At 38.7% G+C, this 21,779-nt stretch overlaps 1 protein-coding gene and 1 long non-coding RNA gene across 7 annotated transcripts in view; one reads left to right on the top strand and one right to left on the bottom strand.

Annotated features, from left to right (window-relative positions):
• Positions 1–21,779, bottom strand: part of ASAP1 (ArfGAP with SH3 domain, ankyrin repeat and PH domain 1) — a 133,750-nt gene that overhangs the window by 34,258 nt on the left and 77,713 nt on the right. For all 6 annotated transcript variants that reach the window (XM_083450479.1, XM_083450476.1, XM_083450480.1 and 3 more), the window contains 7 exons: positions 19,665–19,794; positions 19,036–19,121; positions 17,866–17,941; positions 16,625–16,711; positions 10,055–10,155; positions 9,323–9,392; positions 69–156 (listed from right to left, as the gene is read on the bottom strand). In XM_083450479.1, the coding sequence (XP_083306605.1) occupies positions 69–156; positions 9,323–9,392; positions 10,055–10,155; positions 16,625–16,711; positions 17,866–17,941; positions 19,036–19,121; positions 19,665–19,794 (638 nt within the window). The remainder of the gene's footprint in view (positions 1–68; positions 157–9,322; positions 9,393–10,054; positions 10,156–16,624; positions 16,712–17,865; positions 17,942–19,035; positions 19,122–19,664; positions 19,795–21,779) is intronic.
• The window catches only part of LOC310682270, a 106,390-nt gene continuing 99,863 nt past the window's right edge, over positions 15,253–21,779 (top strand). The window contains exon 1 of the long non-coding RNA XR_014513832.1: positions 15,253–15,271. This is a non-coding gene — a long non-coding RNA (uncharacterized lncRNA). The remainder of the gene's footprint in view (positions 15,272–21,779) is intronic.

Genomic DNA, 21,779 nt, shown 5'->3' with positions numbered 1-21,779 from the left:
CTATGCATGAGAACCCAATTCATATAAATCTACAATACATAGGCTAATTAACTTTACAGATAACATACGTGATATCAGGTCAAATGATTTCTTGTCCTCTGCATTTGGTTTCACCTGGCAGGTTAGCAAATTCAATTTAGCAGGTTGCCTGTTTGACTGAAAAAGAAAAGTTATTTATAGCATTCTTGATTCAGAGACAATATACAGATGTTCCATTTTCTTCCATGCATTTTTATGTTCCTTGTGTGCAGCAACTCATCTACATGCTGAAATATAAGCATATTATGGAACTGAAGAACTGAATATTTACCATCTCATTCAAACTTCTTTAAAAGAAAATTTATCAGAAGAAAACCTATTTTGATTCAAAACTCCGAGTAATCAATTTGTTATGACTTTCTGGCTATGTTAATCCCTTATGGAATGCTTTAGTTTTCAGTCTCATTCAGCTTGTACCTAACTATCATGTGACATGCAAATAAGTGTAATCAAGTGCTGGTAGCCTCCCCCAGCCCTAAAAAAAACCTGCCTCGGGAAAGGTTGTTTGGAGTGCAAAAGAGATGGGCAGGGAAAGAGAAGAGCCCCTTTTCTCCAAACTGCTGCCTCCCTGGGGATGAAAAGGGAGCCCTAGAAATTCTGCAAAACACATTTGCATGCAGCATGTAGTATACAAAGTAGTGCATATGACGTATTTTGTTTAAGACTGTATAGGAGAAACATCTACCATCAAGCATCAATGCAGTGATCAAACAGTTCTTCAATTCTGTTTTTAGAACCGAATTCAGAAGCTACACTATATGCATCTACTGGTTTGGCAAGCAAGTTCGAACACAAGGGGGCAATGTCTAGCAAAGATTTGTAAATCCGAAGGAATACAACTACTGCAATCCTGTCTCACATGCCCAGCAAATGTTTCCCTGGAGCAATTTATATGCCTTCTTTTCACTCCTTCTCTACTTTCCCATACTTGATCAAAAATATGATAATTTCTATCTCAAATTCATGCAGTTTTAGGGTGTTTTTTAAAAAAATATCTACAATGGCAGCTGGTGTTCCCAAATACAGACTTGTGTGACTGTGCAGATTCTAGACCCTCTGAATATAAAGTTTCTATTACATAATGCAACACTGATCAACACAAAAATAACCTTTTAAAAATGCTTTTGACTGGAAGCATTTCACAGGCTAGGTCAAAGTCTCTGGGTGATGCCTAAATATTTGGGGATTAACAGGACACTCATTTTCTCTCTTTGTTCTGTCCTAACGTAAGAATATCAGCTTCAGCCTTTCCTGGACAGAAATATTAATAGCTGCAGTGGTCCACGCATGTGCAATCTCACAATTAGGGTTACTGGAACGTGACCACATGGAACTGTAATGTTTGGTCCAGAAGCTGCAGTTACTGCAAAGCGTTATCTGACTTGCGGCTAAGGCTTCCTTCCTTCAACATGTTATCACCAGTGCTGAGGGAACCACACTCACTGCTAATATGCCATGGGCCAAATTTATGGTTTTATCGTTAGTGCACAAAGCCCTATACAATTTGGGACTAAGATATCGGAGGAGTCCTCTCTCTGTATCTGCCCATTCGCTATACAGGCAACTCCCCACTGATGCGGGGGTTATGCTCTGAGCCACCGCGAGCGTCAGTGAAACTGTGTATGTTTGAAAGATGACTGGGAAAGTCTGCAAACATCACAATTGCTCCCTCCAAACCTCATTGCTCTAACTCTCCGTAGGTCTCAAAGGCTAGTGCAAGGGTTCCTGCAACTAACTGCACTTGCAAAGGTTTGCGGGACCATTAGGTGCAGTTTGAGTGCCTCCCCCCCCCCCCCCACTTTCTGGGCTTTTCCAGGGCCATTTATGCCATTTTAAAAGTAACTTCCGGGTCTGGCGCGATGCATAGAGTTGCATGTCATCTAGTCATTGCCTGTAATCTTCTGCAAAAGCCCTCTATGTTGTGCCACGTTTGACGGAGGTTCACTCCATGGTAACTTAGACTGGGTCCTTCAGAACAGTACCACCTATCCTGCTGATTACACCACCCACTGAAGTTAAGGCAGGCTCCAACGATGTAACAAATTTCACTGGATGCCAGAAGGATGAGTTTAACTCGTGGGTAGCATCTGATTTAAGATTTATTTATTTATTTATTGAAAATAGAAATGTTGTATGACACTGGTATTTTGTGATCTTTCACGGCTTATAAATATTACTAATATAAAAAAACACAGCCCCAAAAATTTGCCTGATCTTTATAGGGACTGATCTGTCTGGAACGGGAATTTGATGGTGTAAAATCAGAGGGCTGAAGCATGCAGAAGTATGGCTAATCACATAATGGAGATGCTTGGGAGAATGGAGGATCTACCATGGGATATGAGAGATATTATTTCAGGGCATAAAGGTAAATGGTAAAGGGACCCCTGACCATTAGGTCCAGTCGTGACCGACTCTGGGGTTGCGGTGCCCATCTCGCTTTATTGGCCGAGGGAGCCGGCGAACAGCTTCCGGGTCATGTGGCCAGCATGACTAAGCTGCTTCTGGTGAACCAGAGCAGTGCACGGAAACGCTGTTTACCTTCCTGCCGGAGTGGTACCTATTTATCTACTTGCACTTTGACGTGCTTTCGAACTGCTAGGTTGGCAGGAGCAGGGACCAAGCAATGGGAGCTCACCCCGTAGCGGGGATTCGAACTGCCGACCTTCTGTTCGGTAAGTCCTAGGCTCTGTGGTTTAACCCACAGTGCCACTCGCGTCCCATTTCAGGGTATAGATAAGGAAAAAATTCTGAGGTTCTCAGAGACCTCCCTGCGCAAGGTGATGAAGGGCTGTGGATCTAGATATTTCTCAATGCTGTTCTGACCAGGCACAGATCTCTTGCGTGTGACAGAATAAGAGATTCTGCCTGGAGAGTAGTTGTGAAATACATCCATGCAAACAGTCTGTATGAATAGAATAGTCAAAGACATATCCAAAGTCCCCTTCTTCTTAACGTAGATGTACGAAACCTTACACATGCTAACGTCCACCCTCACTAGCTGTGTGTGTAGGTTTATCTCAGGACTCAGGTATCTGCACGCAGAACTGCATGGACGTTATTTCCTCTTCAGTTTACTGTCCTCTGGCTCTTGAACAATGTATGTTCAAATGCTTTCTTGTCAAGTCTGCAGAGGGTATTTTCCACAGATGTTTCAATGAATTACTGCCAGCAGACAAGTCCAAAGAAAATGGAAATAATGGATATATGCAGCTGGGGAGAAAGGACACTGCTGTTTCAAAGCAAAAAATGTTACATATAAACACGGTCGGAAAGATTTGTACAAATAGCATTTTTTCTTTATGGTATTGCTCTGGGCTTTTAAAAGAAAATATCACGTTGGACCAGCTTGTAGCACCATCTTATACACGGCAGCGCAGAAGTTCATGCCGTTTTCAGTGGGACTTATTCCGAAGCTGAGTATAGGATTGTAGCCTCAGTGATGTCAACAGATATAAGACCTTGTCAACGAAGAAAATTAGGGTGGTATAGTACAGTCAAGTTCCTAACAAAGCCTATGCTGGTTTCTATTTTACCCCTCCTATACGAATATAAAATTTACAACAGCCTCAATTTACAAAAATGAAAAATGAATTGCTGAAGAAAACCAACAAAAGCAAACAATAAAATAAATTATGCTTTAACCAGACAGGCTTAAAAATCATGACACTTAATTCAGCCTTTCAAGGAGAATATCTCCCTGGGTGCTTTACACATATTATTTTGTGGAAATCCATATCACAGCACTATATTATTATCATCCGTTATCTATTTTTTTAATGTTGTTTTTGTTTTATAAGGAATTTTTATCTTCTGTTTGTAAGCTGCTTTGGATACTTCTGGCGGGATTAACTTGTTAAACTGGATGTGTCGAGGACTCGGATTGGATGGTGGTTAATTCACTGAAGACCAGATGGTTTGAAAGTAGGCTCTACCTGTATATAGCAGGGGTGGCCAACTCCCAAGACACTGCAATCTACTCACAGAGTTATAAACTGGCAGTGATCTACCCCCTTTTTTTGGGTTCAGGTTAAAGTTGGACGTGCCTGGTATATAGGGATTAAACCCCCTTAACTTCCTTGAATTTGTTGATCGCACTTGACATAGCCCATGCTATGTGGACTTGCTTTTGGCTTTCCACTCAAGGTGCCATCTTCTCAGAAAAAGGAGACACACTGCATGGAAAAGAGCATCAAGAAGTGTCATACAAACATTACACTTACAGAGCTGGGAAAAGTTGGGACACCTTGGTCTAAAGGGAGCAGTGGGTGAGCAGAGGAATACACTCAACCTTGGCTAGGAACTCCCTCGCCTGCACCACAGCACAGGGCCCGGAGAAGCTGGGGTTGTATGACACGCATGATCAGAAGAAAATGAAAAATTCTAATACCTCCGATCTGTAAAAACACCAAAATATACTGTGTGGTAGTCAACTAAGTTTTGTTCAGAGCAGACCCACTGAAATTAATGACCATTAATAAGCCTAGTTCATTTATTTCAATGGGTCTATGTTAAGCAAAACTTTACTGATTACCACCCACTGCTCATATTTGAACAGCTGTAAGCTATTTCTATGTTGGAAATTGTGAAAGGTTATACTATGTGAAAAACAGGTTAAAACGTTTTCTTTCTCTTGCCATCAGGAGGTCCTGGTGCCATAAACTGTTCACAGAGGAGATCTAAATAGAAGAATCACTTCCTCTACTTCTAGGAATACGAGACGGCAAAGGGTGAGTGAGTTAAGGAGGAAGCAGCTCTCCATAGGTAGCTTCAGAAGCTATCCAAACCAACAACAGCTAGAGTCACTGGATGTAAGCCAGGGCATAGTTTAAAACTGAGTTAAATGTATTGTCTTGGGTGGTTCAAGCTACTTACAATGTTAGGTTTTCTTAAGCAGCTCTACACCTAGCATCTAGCTCTGTATCTAACAATGACAAAGTAAACCCATGATAACTTAAACTACCAACAAATGCATTACAGCATAAGCTTTCTCTATCAGAGCATACTTCACCATCCAATGGATATGTATGTATGTATGTGTACACACACACACACCCCACAGGTACTGAGATACTAACCATCACTTTCATTCATGAAAAGTCATTGTTTGGTCACTTACTCCCAAAAAGACTAACTACCAGAAAGTTATTTCAATGCTTAGTTGTGCTAGAAAAGAGCAAAACAGACATATGTCACTTCAATTTCATCTCCTGGCAAGTATGAAACCAAAATTTAAATAGCTGGCAACTATGAATATTGTGCTTTATTGTTTGGTTTTAAAATCTTAAAAGCAATATCATCAGTGAGTTTAAATGGCAAAGAAAACAATTATTGCTATGGGAAAAGAATAGAATGTTTATCTTTGGTATTTAAATGACCACTTGCTATTTTTATATTTGCCAGAAAAATCTGCCCACTACAATTTTACCTCCCTTTTCATGGCCTCTAATCTGCCAGGCTTTATAATATTTAACATCTTTCCCCCTTACCCTTTGAATTCAAATCATGAAAGTCAAGTTATGTAAGACTAGAGGGATGAGATATTGGCATTCATCTCATAAGCACAGAGAAAAAGATAGGATAAAGTAGTCATCTAAGTGATATTTAAAGGCAGCAGGAGGGGAAGAGAAACAAGGAATGTGTTGTACTGTTTACTGGAAAATTATCAGAAAACCTTTCCACTTCAGGCTACCAATAACCCTATTTTCAAGAATTTTAAAATAAATACGGCACTGTCCAAAATTTCATTTACAGACGTCTACACCAAAACATCCAGTCCTGCACTGGGCAAACACCCGAGAAGCCTGTTTCATAAATGACCACTTTAAAAAAGAGTTTTTATTACAACAGTTCTAACAATGTCAAGACTACATTAACAAAGATCTTCATCTGCATAATGAATGCCTCTCTGATGTATTAATAACAACCAAGTGTAAAGTAAGACAAGAGATGTCTCATGTATGAAAATACTGTAAAGCATTATTAAAGTATCCAAACTTCTACTCATGCATGGCAACCTGAGATACAGAGGTGTGTCAGGGCTTGATGTAGAGCATGGGGAATCATAAAGTAGACCAAATAAGAGTGTGCCCTGTATTACTTAATTAGGAAGAGACAGGCATTTACAGGTTCTGGACTTCTCACACCCCTATGCCTAGCCAGCAAGAGTCCATCACTGATCAATCAATCAATAAAAATCCAAACTTTTGCCTTGATATATCCTGATTGATATACCACTTACAGGCAATATAGAAATTTATTGAGTCATGCTGCTGGGAGCACGTTTAAATGACAGTAAGGCTGAGCTCAATAATATTTCTACGGCCCTCTCAGCAGCTTTCCTGAGGGCACCAGGGGCTTCAAGAGAAAAGAGGAATTGGGAAAAGTTGCCACTTCTTCCTCCAGGAAGAGTGGAATTCTTCTGAGTGTGTCTGGATCCAACCCTTTGGGTCTAACTCCAAGATGGTAAAAGCCACATCTTACAGCTGATTCTGGAAGAAGGGCCAATACCTCAGAAATCACTACAGATGACCCACTCTCTTAAAAAACATCTATAACTTTTATCTCCTCCACTCACAAATGTATATCGATCCTTCCATCTCCTGCTCACATTTCCCACTTTCCTTTTTCAGTGCTAATTATGACAAGTGTTAGATATGCATCAAGTTTAATGCTACGCACAGATAACTTGAATTTTACGTTTAAAAGCCGCTTTCACGTGTTGTTGCAGAACTACGAACTCTGGCTGAAAATTAACTCTGCTTGGCATCCAGGAATGCAGACACAACCATAGTTAGCACTGAAAAAGGGAGGGGAATTTGAGTGAGCGGAAGAACAGAATGTGTGCCTGAGGGGTGCACTTGATCTCTCATCCATGGCTATATTATACAGCCTTTAAGTTTATAAAATCTTAATTTCCATGATCATGAAACATGACTACTCAAGGAATATAAAAACGAACAACAAAAAAACTTACTTCTGAATATCTTTTCTAATTCCAAAGGCCACTTAGATTTCTCTATTCGAAAGAAAAAAATGGGGGAGGCAAAGGATGATTCAACCAAAAATCATCTGCCAGTTATCTTGCTAACAAATGTAAAACATGATCTCAGAGATTTAAAAAGACCAAGGGCTTGTTCAGAAGCAATGACAAACCAAAACTTTCTAGCATAAAATGCACCTGCTAGGTTACTAACTTTATTATTAACTTACTAGTATCCAACTAACCTCTGGATTAGTGAACTACAATTTGGTTTTCCAACTTGGTTCGCAGAACTCGCACAAACAATTGTTTGCCAGTTTGGATTCAATGACAAACTATGGTTTCTCCAAGGGGTTGATGAAAAGTGAAGCGTGTGAGGTGAGGGGCAACGTAAGAGGATAAGGCTCATTCTTGTAATAACAAGTCATGGTTTGGCATTAAACCTGAATCAAGCCACAATCTAACTCTGGTGAAAGTAAACATCTCTTTGGAGCAAAGCAAAATTTTAAATTAATTATATATTTTATATTTTCCTATCAGTTTGAAAGTTCTGCAAATTTGTCATGTAATCCCATCAGCAAAATAAAATCATGTTAAGTCAAATGTACATACAGATCCCGCTTTACAAGCACCGTGTGTTCCCTGGAAATCATTCAATGGGTGAGCATTCACATTATGAGTCAATGATTTCCATTAATTCCTATGGGAAAAGTTCTAATGTGTTTCTGACCATGGAACTTTGACCCCAAAACACACAAAAAACCCAGAAACCCCTGAAAAAATGCTGTTCGATTCCTCCCCCTCCATCCCTCGGATAACCAGAAAAAGGCAAACAAGGAAAAATGCTTTCTATTTGGATATCTGAATGTGCATAGGATATAGTGAGGTTTGGGTACCAATTCCTTGTGTTCTGATAAGTGAATTTCTGCATAGTGAGAGTTCATAAAGCGGGACGTGCGTGTACAAATTCTACATACTTGATTTGTAGACTTAAAAAAATCTGCTGCTGTATGAACATGTTGTGAAAACAACCATGTTCGCATTTGACATTTGGTACAATGACTAGAACCCATTTAAGGCAAGGCATATAAAGAAATCACTTTTCTTATTGAACACTGTACCATAAAGGAAAAGGCTCCTTGAAGAAAAGCTGGCTTATTTATTTATTATGGATAAAGATGAGTAACAACCCTGTGATGGGAATTAAAAAAAATTCCATGGGATGTCTTCTGTCACATAATGAGCTGTTCATTATCATCTGCCAGAACGAGCTGTTCATTTCATCTGCTATCGCCAAAGCACTGCCTCAGCACATTTAAGGTGGGTGATCAGTGATGTGGTTACACTAGACTTTACTATGTTGCAAATTCAACCAGACTAACAGCTCACCCTGTGAAGTCAGCATTTCCAATTAAGCAGCCATCATGAGAAACTTGCTCATCTGTAGCCACCTGTGTCTGACTACAGCTAATTAAAAGGCCACAGTGTTTAACCAGATATGGTACCATCAGTAATGGACTCAGGCGTACATTCAGATGGAGCTTCACATTTGCTATTAATGCACAAAGCTATACCAAAACTAAAGATGCAGAATGAAATAGTAGCATGAGTGGTGGAGGGTAACCACTAATTAAATGGCAAGAGGTACAGATGACTGATCAAAAAGTTCCTATTTGTCAGCGAAAAGCAACATGAAGAAGAAAATCCACCACCGTTAAGATCCATGCTATTTGAGTAAGGGAGAAGCTTCACTCCAAACCTTTAATTACTTAGATTGGAGGACAGAATTTGGGTAGTATAAAACCCTCTTTAACTTGAGAAAAGTGACATAAAAGAAGCAGCTGTTTCAAGAGTTTTACCAAAACTAGAGAGCAGACTTACCAAAAGTATATAATTTCAAGGTGTACTCAATGAGAGGCAAGCTACCAGCTCATAGAAGGCTGGGAAACTTAAAAACACCATCCTTAACGTAAAAAGTACAACAAAATAAAAATGTCTCATTACTTTGTGTGTTTTTAGCGGTTTTGAGAGAGACCCAACAGAGTGGAATATTCAATTTAAAATTTGTGTAAATTTCAATGTAATGCTAATTACATTTTAGGGACTAAACTATACAAGACCATAGTTTAGATCTATGTGCAAGCCTTTTTATGTGTGTTTAATACAAACAAACAAACAAACACACACACACACACACACACACACACACGATCTGTAACTATATCAAAGTTACATTAACTGGAGCAGAATGCAGTTGGGGTATAATTGAATATAAAAGGTGCAGTATAAAAGACTACTTACGGTTGCATGCGATATGGTCAGAATACCATTTTTGACAGTGCATTTTCTTCTTTGCCAAACTTTCCGTAGGCTAAATATGGAAGGAATGTGGCATAGGAAAAAAGGGAAAAAAAAGGTTTAGGAATATTATTGCAACTACTGGTTGTATTTAAAGCTTGATCCTTTAATTTTCCTAGTACCTTAAGACAAAAACAACATCAATAATTTTCACATGATAGCAGCAGCACGGATATGGTATGCAAAATATTGTGAAGATCACCCAGTTCCATTCCTTTATGAATGGTAAATGAATTAATAGGTCATTCCCTGGACAATTATAAGACTTTCGGGCACTTCAGAAGATGTCAGCTTAAGCCAGTTTTCCAGTACAGTCGTACCTTGTTTTGCGGCCGGGATGTTCTGGAGCCCCGGCTGCTAGCCGAAAAGGACACAGAGCAAAGTGCAGCGTCTGTGCATGCGCAAAGCACGATTTAGCGCTTCTGCGCATGCGGCAAACCCGGAAGTAACCCGTTCTGGTACTTCCGGGTTTGCCGTGGATGTTCGCCGGAATGGATGCTAGACGAGGCGGATGTTCGCGGAGGTATTATTATAATGTAATGTTTCACAATATCATAAGCTAAAATAGAAGGCTTATGCCTGTGCAGCAGGGGCCTTTTTCATGCAAGAACTCACCATGCATTTTACAGCACTGGCTGATTCCACTTATCAAATACTGTGCTCTTAAGTACTTACCCATCACTCTTCTTTAAAAGATAACCCTTCTTCTCACTGCCGTATTCCTTATTTCCCTGAAGCTGATGCATACTATATCCTCCTTGCCTACTCTGTGAATCCTAGAGAGAACATAAAGGAACAAATAATACTTCTCCTTTTCCTTATTAGTTTTCAAGCCCTCTTTTCTTAATACCATTTCAATCCCTCCATTTATAGAACCACTATACAAAAACGCAGTTATCTTGCTTTGAACAACAGTCCCAACTTTTTACACAGACAGTTTCTTTAGCATGTAAAGGATAATGGTATGTTTTCACAAGGTGATGAAGGTGTTACTTAAAAAAATAAATCCAGAAGGTTTTTGCAGAAAAATAAAAATGTTTAGCAAAACATTGCACATAGAAGAATCAAGTAAGTTATATACCCAAAGTGTATTTGCAATACAGATATTTTCATTATTTAACTTGCTTTACCAAATTATATTAATTGGTTTAGCTGATGGTTTAGAAGGGGTGGAATGAAATCCAATGTATACAAGTGTGTGCATGCCTGTATGCATATATAGATATACATATGCCGCTGATGAATGAATGCAGCTACTAAAAGCTGTACAAATTCACTACAATAAGCAATGATTCATTAAAGCGTTGACTTACTCTCCTAGACTTCGATCAGGAAAGGCAAAGGCAACATAGGAAGAAAAAAGTAGAATATTTTAAGACAGCATTTGTTAAAAGGAGTATATTCATGTGCATTTTGTAGTCTCTTTATTCCAACATTTCAGTCTGTAGAAAAGGCACAGATAGGCATCTGTAAGAAATAGCTGTGTTTAGATGTTTCATAGCTAATGCTTGCTGGGTAATGGACAAATGTTTCACAGCTCCTCACAAAAAAGGAAAAAGGACTGGCTTGGTAAGCAACGGAGGATAACCATTCTGCAGCTAAAGCATTTTTATAAAGCTGCTGGTAAATCTGAAACAAAGATTATTTCTACTAATATTCAGCCTATATTTTACCACCTCTCTTCCTCAAGTTTTAATACCTGCAATTCCATTAGCAGAGCAAGGCTCAAAGCCGAAGAGGTTCCACATCTTCAAGTTTTGATTGATATTAATATGCCATGCTCTTCCTGGGTTAAGCTCCTTAATATCAAGCGGAAAGTAGCATCTGAATTAATTTACAAATTCTTACTTTTGGTGAACAACTAGGTTCTAAAATATAGCTTGCAAGTGAATTACCAATCAGTTGATGTTCTCCTTATGGGCAGTTATGGCCTTCTATAAAAACTGAGCAATACTGGGTTGAGGTGGTCTCAGAAGGCAACCTGTTCATACAACCAAAAGCTTTTTTTTAAAAAACACCAAACAAACCTAAAAATGGATCTGAATAGATGTTGCTGAATTCCAACTCCCATCAGCTCCATCCAGCATGGTCAATGATCAGGGATGATGGAAGTTCAGTTCCAGGGGGCCACATGTTTGAGAACCAGTATAGTGATTAGAGACTAGGACCTGGGAGATTTTCAAATCCCTACTCGGCCACGGAGTTCACTGGGTGACCTTGCGCCAATCATATAACCAGGATTCCATGGTGCAGTTGAGATGTGTCTGTGCGTGCATGTGAGGATGTGGGGTGGCCACACCCACTGCTGGCATGCAATCTCCAAAGGGTAATATAACGTATATAGCAGTTTTGTCCTTATGGTGGAAAAGAATAGCTTTATGGGATAGGATGAAAGAGTTTTTACAAAAGGGGCATGAACAACTCTGGCAAAGCAACAAAGGAAGATCCACTAGAAATCTAGGATTAAAGCTTTGGGGGTTTCTTTTTCTTTTTAAAAAAGACCATACCTAATACCGGCATCAAAATTAACTCTTTACAAATTGACAGGACAATATCCATTATTCTGATTACTGTATAAATGCCATAATTTCAAAGCCATAATGGAACACTGTCTATAAAAAAAAATATTCATTTTTAAGGGAAAAACACCCAACAAGGTCTGTCCTTAAAAATGCACACCTTTAATCACTAAAAAAAATAAGAATGCTAGCTAAATGATAAACAAATGTTTCTTTAAAATTGATCACTGCCTCTCCAAGTTTCCGCAAAATCTGGCCTCAGTATTACTGGGTATTTTTTACAAACATCTCACGAGTAAAGTCATTTTGTTGACTACTTAAAGAATAATTAAGGGGCAAAATACACACAAATGTTTGTTATGAAGCCCTGACTTTTTTAAAAACAACAAATAAACGAAAAACAGCAGAATACTACTGTGAGAGAAAGAGACACCTAGGCTGAGGAACCTTTTTCATGTGAGCCATTTTATAACTCAGAATTTTCTTGCTCACTAAAAGGCTTTCCATTTTGAGACACGTCAATTAGGAATCACACACATCAGTGTACTGTGAAGTGTCCCTAAGGTTACATAAAGTCTTTCTTCTACAATTTTCCTACTTCCTTTAACATGGCCCTTACTGTTTGTGTTTCTACAGAGAAGCCCAACTCCTCTGCCCCAAAGCATTACATTAAAATTTCTCCCTGGGCTCCAAATGTACTTGAATGTGATTACAAGGTTCCAACTAAGCCATTGTTTTATAGTTTTTAAATGCCAAATTTTAATATGAAATTAGAGAGAATTATACGTGTGGAAAACATACTTCCAAGAAATGTTTTGTATATTTCACCAGCTTGATATTTTGCTCTTTTGTTTGCAGAAAGCACATAGAATTAAATGTAGAATGATGCTAATAATTTAGAAGCACAATCAATAATGCTGTCACTGAACAAAATATCACAAGATTGGTTTTTTATTTTATAGCTGCATTCTAATGATATACTTTTATAAACAAGTATATCTTACTGAGATTTGTTCTCATGAAAGTTGCAACCACTGCTGAAAATCTAAACAGATTTTAATTACGCACACAAAACAGAGCAAAATCTTGAGGTTACCCCTCCTATTCATCCTACTAAGAAACTCAGAATACAGATGTGAATGTATCCATTATATTCATTTATAATTCTTTTCAATTATTCATTTAACTGCTCTTTTATGAAGAAATAAGCCAGTTTAAGTATACTTTAAGAATCTGCCTGACATACAGATGCCAATCAATTATTACAGGTCACTTGTAACACTACTGTAGTATCTGGTGTATAATCCTAGCAACGAACAGGTTCACAATCTCACCCTTATGTTGCTAATTTTAATTAACTATGAACTAAATAAATTTAGTGTTCTTTAAAGTGTGTATACATGTTACTAGGATTCACAATAAAGCTGCCAACGCTATAGTACGTGCCTAGGGGAAGGATAGGGACCTGAGGCCCTCCAGATATCGATGGACTACTTCCCATCATAATATTTAACTTTTAATCATTCTGTTGGAAGGTCTTTCTGTATTTTAGGGGTTGTTTCCACTCAAATGTATGGAATCAAATATCTGTGAAGGTTTTGTTTTGTCATTTAAAGGTCTGTGGACTATTAATCAACTTAAACTAACAGTTATTTACTTAGTTCAGTCCGTGTTAGGATGGGGAAACTATTTAGTTCTATGGGCCAGATCCTCATCAGGCTCAGCCTCATAGTCCAAATTTGAAGATAACCAGAACCACTCAGTTGTCAAAATCCCACATGCTGGGTTTCAATGCACCCAAAGAGCCATCTGGAAGCACCAATCATAGGGTTGGCAAAGCACAGCTTTCTCCCATCCTCCTGAAGAATTTAACAGAATTTAACCCCTGCTTGGCAGCTGTCAAGAGGGAGGTTAAATATTTGTTTGGGCTGCACATGTCTGTTCCAAACAGAGCCATTTGACAACTCTTCACATTTTAAGCACGATTCCAATGCAAATACCCTCCTGAATAAGAAAGGGGTGTGCGTTGGAACCCCCTGCTTAAACAAAAGGAATAAACCTTCCTTTTAGCAGGGGTTTCCATGTAAACCCTTTCCTGAATCTGCAAAATGTTTGCATAAAATCCTGGAAACTGAACAAGATTTAATCCTTGATCATCAGTTTATGAGCGGGGTTAAATCTTGATACCTTAGGTAAAGGTAAAGGGACCCCTGACCGTTAGGTCCAGACATGGACTCTGGGGTTGCGTGCTCATCTCGCTCTATAGGCCGAGGGAGTTTGTCCACAGACAGCTTCCGGGTCATGTGGCCAGCATGACTAAGCTGCTTCTGGCGAACCAGAGCAGTGCATGGAAACGTCGTTTACCTTCCTGCAGGAGCGGTACCTATTTATCTACTTGCACTTTGGCAGGCTTTCGAATTGCTAGGTGGGCAGGAGCTGGACTGAACAATGGGAGTTCACCCAGTTACGGGGATTCGAACCGCTGACCTTCTGATTGGCAAGCCCTAGGCTCAGTGATTTAGACCACAGTGCCACCCGCGTCCCTTAGATGCATGCATGTGATCCCAGTTCAGCCAATGCAGAATTTTAACTCCATCCTCATGCCCACCAACTGATGACATGACTGATGTCAGCTAAGGGCAGGTGGGTGTGGTTTGGGGAAAACAACCTTGAGAGTCAAATTGGACCCCCTGAGATGAGCCTGTGGGACAGAGGTTCCTTTACATGGTAAGAATAAGAGAAAATGAAATTGCAATGTCAAGTATACAAGTTTAAGTTTTCTCAACATGAGAGGTGGACATTTGTTAACTTCTCACAAAGATGTAATCTTTATGGTTAATTAAACAGACCATCTGCTTCAAGAATAATTAGTATACTTTTTTGTGCATAGAACCCAAAATACATTTTGGCTGCCTTTAAAATGTGCAGTTAAAAATGGCATTTGTGTAGGATGATTTTCTGGTTAACAAAGCTGGTGGTACACTTCTGAACATCTTGGTCATATGGCCTAGTATAGGAGTTCCCAAACTGGAGTCTATGGTTCACCACTGGTCTGCAAGCTTCATCATGTAGTTTGCAGTGTATCTGGCGATTTGTAGTTGAAGATGAAAGACGGCGCAACTACATTCATACCTTGGTTCTCAAACGGCTTGTGACTCAAACATTTTGGCTCCTGAACGCCGCAAGCCTGGACGTGAGTGTTCCGATTTGCGAACTTTTTTGGGAAGCTGAACATCTGACGCTGCTTCTGCGGCTTCCACTTGAGTGCAAGAAACTCCTGAAGCCAATTGGAAGTTGCGCCTTGGTTTTTGAATGTTTTTAGAAGTCGAAAGGACTTTTGGAATGCATTCAGTTCGAGAACCAAGGTACCACTGTATTGTATTAAATTTTGCTGGCTTCTTTTAGTTCTTACATTGTAATACAAGAAAATACAATATATAAGTAGTAAAAGAAGCAATAGATTACAATTTTAAAAAGTATACAGCATCCAGGATAGTGCACTACAAGTGCTACAACAGACAGAAAATCATTGAGTGGTCTACCAAGACCCTCAGCAATTTTCAAGTAGTCCGAGGGGGCGGGGGTCTGTGTGAAAGTTGGGGAACCACTGGCCTCTTGTATGAAACAGCCTTTCTAAAGTTCCTGGACTAGTTAATCTGTATGATTTCATCAGTGGGTATTTCTGGCTTCTGAGTATTAAGTATGTGTTCTGAATATTAAGTATCTGAAACAGTGCCACTACTGAAAACTGAATCTCCACCGAATTGAACATTATTTTTGAGCAGTACTTAATAAGCAAAGCAAGCACCAGACACAGAAAAAGATCCACTGGGTAACAGACATGGCAGATCCTTATCATAAATCCACATCATACCAACTGTGAACTACATGCACTTATTGAGAGAGAACATTAGCTGCATTCAGTGCTGAGTAATTTAGTGCTATGTGAATGAGTCTAATCCTCTTTTTGGGCCCACACATTCCTCCCTCTCCTCCTCTGCAGCCAAGAAGGACTACTTTGGAAGCTTTCACTTTGGCTAACTCAGCTTGAATTTCATCCAAACCAGGGATTAAGTTTTTAACATGAAGCATAGTTAGCCAGCATCATAAAACATGGGTTAAAATTGGCTTGCTTTGAAACCACCACAAAACTGAGACAGCACAATTGATCAGGCAATAAAAATGTTGTGAGGGGAGGGGATGAGCACTCCAGGTATTGTAGGCTCAACATGCTTTGTAAAAAAGTCTTCAAGGGCACATTTTAGAAACAATTATCACCAGTTTTGCTTGGATGTGAGAACTGTTTATAAAAAACCCCATGCCCCGAAAGTATAATTTTCTGAAAGCTTTTGGGTCTACAATAATTTTTCTGAAAGGTATGGGACCTACTATAAGTAAGGTTTTCCTTCCCCTTTTCTTCTTGTTTTAAAAAAAGCTATAGCAATAGACCATTTCCCCTTATGTAGATGAAACAAACAGGGCTTAATAAAAAGCAAAAGCTTTTGAACACCTTTGCTTGCATGATTGGGAGGAGAAAAGGAGGGAAGGCACATGAGCCCAGGAGGAAGCTAAGCTCATTCATGTATTACTTGGCTAAACAAAGAGCGAGTGTTAGTTTGGACATCCAAACACTGGCATTATGTACTTTAATGTACATGTAACTGTGCACTTTTAATAAACTCAGATAAGTTCAGCCCATAACTAATAGTTTGCTTAAGATCCTTACCTCCTTCTGGTCAAGCTGTAACGAAGATTTTATCAAGTCTCTGAGTGCAGTGAGCTGTTTCTTCTCTTCATCTTGTGTCTGCTTTATCTAGAGTAAAATGACCAAACACCACTTCATTTTTTTAAAATAGGATTGTAGAGTTGGAAGGGACCCCAAGGGTCATCTAGTCCAACCCCCTGCAATGCAGGAATCTTAGCTAAAGCATCCATGACAGATGGCCATCCAACCTCTGCTTAGAAACCGCCAAGGAAGGAGAGTCCACCATCTCTCGTAGGAGTCTGTGCCACTGCCAAACAGCCCTTACTGTCAGAAAGCTTTTCTGAATGTTTAGTCGGAATCTCCTTTCTTGCAACCTGAAGCCATTGGTTCAAGTCCTACCCTCCAGAGAAGGAGAAAACAAGCTTGCTCCCTCCTTCATGTGACAGCCCTTAATATATTTGAAGATGGCTATAATATCTCCTCTCAGTCTCTTCTTTTCCAGGTTAAACACACCAAACTCCTTCATGCACTCCTCATTAGGCTTAGTTTTCATACCTATGATCATTTTGGTTGCCCTCTTCTGCACATGTTCCAGTTTGTCAACATCCTTCTTAAACTGCGGTGCCCAGAATTGGACACAGTATTCCAAGTGTGGTCTGACTAAGGCAAAATACAGTGGGACTATTACTTCCCTTGATCTGGACACTATACTAGAATAGCATATATAATATGCCTATTATACATATTAATATATCCTAGTCCAGCTTTTTGGGAAAGGTTCAAGACACTCTATTTTAAATTCCAAGTAAAAGTCTGTGTTTGCATTGCTCTTGCCTATATGCATGTGTTAAGATTTATTCATTTCTATACTATATTGAAACTTACTGAGCCAAGCTACTAGAAGATGGTGCTTTTTCAAACCATTAGTCAGAATATTATTTTTCAAATATTGTGAGAATTGGCTCATAATGGTACAAAGGGGAAATTATTTTACTGGACTTCATACTGAAATCATTAACCAATTTATTACATAGTTTTTATTAGGAAAAAATATAGATTGCATAATCACAAAACTCTAATTAGGGTACATAATAACTAGCCTAATTTAAATGTTTGAAAGGTTGCTGCCTCAAACTAGATTTGTAAAAACTATTTTGTATACTAAGGTGCCTAAAACTGAAATGCTTTTCCATTTCTTTAGCAAAAATATTTAAAAAACAGTAATCCAAACAGGCAACATTCCTGTCTTATGAATGACTTACATTATATAAATCAGCAGCCAGTTTTTCAATATATTGTTTTAGTTTATCAGCCGTCTTCAAGCCATCCTGGAAGAAACTACAATGGAAAATGCTTATGATTATCAGCAAATCAGTACTTTTCCCACTGCCCTTCTGACGTCTATTGACCATTTCTCCCCATCTGCATATCATTTAGCTGTAATAATGAATTCCTTCAGAACTTGACATTTACAGTCTTCTCACAAATATAAGCAGACACTTTATTCAGGGATGCACTGATTTTGGTCATTAAGAAGCATAACAGATGTGTGAGCCCACTGGACTGTATTCAACACTGCTGTTCCACTCATGTAGACTTCTATTTGCACAATGAAACTTCCTCCTCTCCTCTGCAGCCCCCCCCCCCAAAAAAAAAAAATCTGTTCTGGGGTTGGAGGAACCTCTGAAACAGATTTTGAGGCAGGTATTTTAGAGGAAAGGGGCAGTCGCATTGCACAAGCAGAACATATGCAGCATTCGATACAACCTACTGTAAATATGTTCACGCAGGAATACAACAAAGATTGAATCTTGCTGAATAGTTTCACCTACTGGCCAATTTTCAGCCCTTTAAAAATCAGCAATCAACTGAGGAACTTGAGGGCTTCTGCATTCATGCAAAGCTCTGTTGCTCCCATCACCACATGGGAGTAAACACATGTCAAAGGACTGGAATCTTGAGGCAAAACATCCACTGAAAAGACCTCAGATAGTTCTACGCGTCAGCTCACAACCTTCTGAAAGTCAGGTTGTAACGAATATTGGTTTCTAAATGCCAAAAGAGGTAAAACACACACACACACACACACACACACACACACACCCTGTTACAAAGCCAGACTTTTTCCTAAGCTGCCCTTTCCCTCTTTCTGGAAAAATTCCATGCACAGAGATGCCAAATGTTCTGCTGACAGGCCAAATTTAAAAACTAATTTATATCCCAGTTGAAAGGGTAATAAAATTTGGACTTCCACGTGGTAATAGTAAGAACTGAGCACACTTATTACAAAGGGTGGCTTGAACTGCAGTAGAAATAATTTTATTTATTAAGGAGAAAAATAAAATCTTGCAAATCTACTATAAAATAGCAGCAGAAAATACCAAAGCAAGTCAGAAAAGCAAGATCAGTTTTAGCTAAATAATTATACTTACTTGCACTGTGCGTGATAATACTTAATAAGATTCTGTAGAAGGTCCACACCTTTTTTTGTCTTGATTTCATTAACCTTAATGAGATACTGTAGAAACAAAAACCAAAGCTCAGTAGATAATTATATATTGGGGCTTCAGCTGTGCTCAAATACAGTACTATTTCAGATCTGTTTAACAAATTCAGCAATTATCTTGGAGGTTGCCTTGCAGTTGACATCTGAAACCACTCCACCAATACAGTGATTAAGATTTTAGTGTATACAAAGTAGATCAGTATGGCATAGGAAACTTAAAATTTATTTAGAAGTAATTAAAAACAAACACCATGAGAAACAGATGGTCCCCACCCCCCAAATTGTTTGAAGCTGTTGGTTCCCTCTTCCTTTCCACAATTTCTAACCCATTCTTAAAACTGAATAGTGCCTTAAGTGTGAATTAGCCCTGAAAGTCAACATAGAATTGGCTAGATGAAGCTTTATGTGACATTCAGATTAATAGGAAAAGAAAATTTGCTATGCCACTGAGTTGTCCAATGTACTATTTCTTACCAAGCAACATTTTGTAACAGGACTTTTAGAATATTTCAGTAGAAATTTGGATAAAAACATTTCAAACAATTTGTTACTTACTTCACACATCTGGAGCTGAAATAGCCTTCTTTCTTTCTCCATTTCTTCTGCTATCTCAGCTCCAGTTATCTCAGTTCGTATCATCCCATGCTGTTTTGCATGTTCTCTTTTTTCCTTTTCGATTTTTGTGCTGAAATTTCAAAAGCATACATTCAATAAACATTGCCACTTCTTATTTTTCCTGAACAGTCTTTCAATTTTTAAATACTCTTTTCTTTTTTCAAAAAGTGAGAGGCAGGAATTAACACTCAAAACGGATGAAGTACATGCTGCACTTTAAAAAACAAAAATAAATCAGACAGCTGTCTGAAGCATGTAGAAAGGAAATTTAACCAGTGTTCAATTCACTTAGCACAACTGTCACTAATATTATAGAGGTGATCTTGAATGGCTGCAAATCCTATTTTCTTATACCTCTGTATATGACTCCACCTTTCAAAAGTGTTAACAAACACATCTTTTTCATTTTCTTTTTGCTTCATTATTATTTCTGTTACATGAGTCATGGGATGGGAACCAAAGTAAACAAGAAGCATACAGAATGAACCAGAAAGTGAAAAACTGAGACCAAACTTTGCCATAACATCCTCCTTCAACTACTTCTGCTATTCTTTATAGTTTATTTCTATCCACATTCCACCTTTATATGTTTAGCACTCAGTTTCAAACATAGAATTTTGTTCAACATATTGATCCATTTCTCCAGTTTTACAGCAATACTGCATGGATGCAGCCAGCAACTCACCAAAGTCTATCAAAGACCTACAAGTCTCTGCATTGCTGAATTCCTTCAAGTGTAAGTTGTTAGATCAGCTGCTACTTTTGCAAATTTATGAATTGTTCCTCAGAACTAGAGATTGCTGCTGTATCATTTCTTTTCCAAGTATTACAAATACACAAAGCAAATGCACAAAACATATATTGGAGTCCAACTGAAATCCACCAAAACCAAATGAAACTGGGTTATATGAAGTTCCTGACTATAATCTTCCATCGTAATCTTTTCAGGCAGTAGCATAGGGCATGAAATATCAAATCTGTTAACAATTATGCTAATTACAAATAAAATTATATATCTATTGTTGGATTTATTTGATTACATATTTATGTTCCCATAAAGAGTTGACACCATATTTAATTCCTCCCCTCCAAAGAAAATTACAAATCATCACAATAATCCTGTGAAATAGGATAGCTTGAGTGTGTGTGTGTCTGGCCTAGCATCATCTAAGCATTTTTGTAACAGAACAAGAATTTTGAGTTTGGGTCTCCCTAGTCTTAACTCAACATTCAATGAATGTGGCAATGGTATTTCCCACCAAGGATCACTTGAAGTTGTGTTTAGAGAGGACTGCATTTATACCAAATTGCCAGTGGGTGATCTGCTTGCCCCTATCCCTACTGGGTAAGGTATCACTCCTGTCCTTGCTAACAAATGGGCCCCCTTAAAAAGGCACTTTCATCTACAAGTGGCTGAATTCTGACATAATGCTATCTGAATGAATCTCACGCTTAGCAGTTCCCCACACTACTCCAGTGCAGCAAAATAATTGAAAAAGGAAGGAAGGAAGGAAGGAAGGAAGGAAGGGACATCCTTCCTTTTTCAACTAACTGCAGTTTGTCTTTATGGATGAACCAAAGCTTTAACTAAGGCTTGCCTGAATAAGCCAGCTTCAAACGATAGTTTACAAACCTTGCTGGTATGGACAAGCCATAGCTTAAAGTGCAGTTTTCCTGATTCAGGCATAACAAATCATTGTAAGCTGAAAGCAGAAGCAAATTCATCCTATTTCCTTATGCTTACACTACAAGAAGAAGAGAGAGGTGTGGCGCACACATAATGCTAAGCCATAGTGTGAATGAGGCCAGTGGCATTCTTGTAGTATTTGTTATCGCATGCATATTCACTAAACGAAGAATAAACTATACTAAACCAGGTTTGTCAGTCCACAAGAACATATTCCCGAGTATCACTGAAATGTGTAAGTTTACTATGTAGCTATTAAATAATTCAATATCATCCACTGACAGTGAAGAAAGTGACAGACATCCCCAGAAAAGCTGACGGCTTGAAAGAAATTATTAGGTCACACACTTAAAGCAAATGTTTACCCA

The sequence above is a fragment of the Podarcis tiliguerta genome (genome assembly GCF_965153285.1).
Source record: "Podarcis tiliguerta genome assembly, chromosome: 7".
In the NCBI taxonomy this organism is placed as follows: domain Eukaryota; kingdom Metazoa; phylum Chordata; class Lepidosauria; order Squamata; family Lacertidae; genus Podarcis; species Podarcis tiliguerta.
Note: the sequence above shows the minus strand (reverse complement) of the source record. Positions and strands in the feature narration are given on the sequence as shown.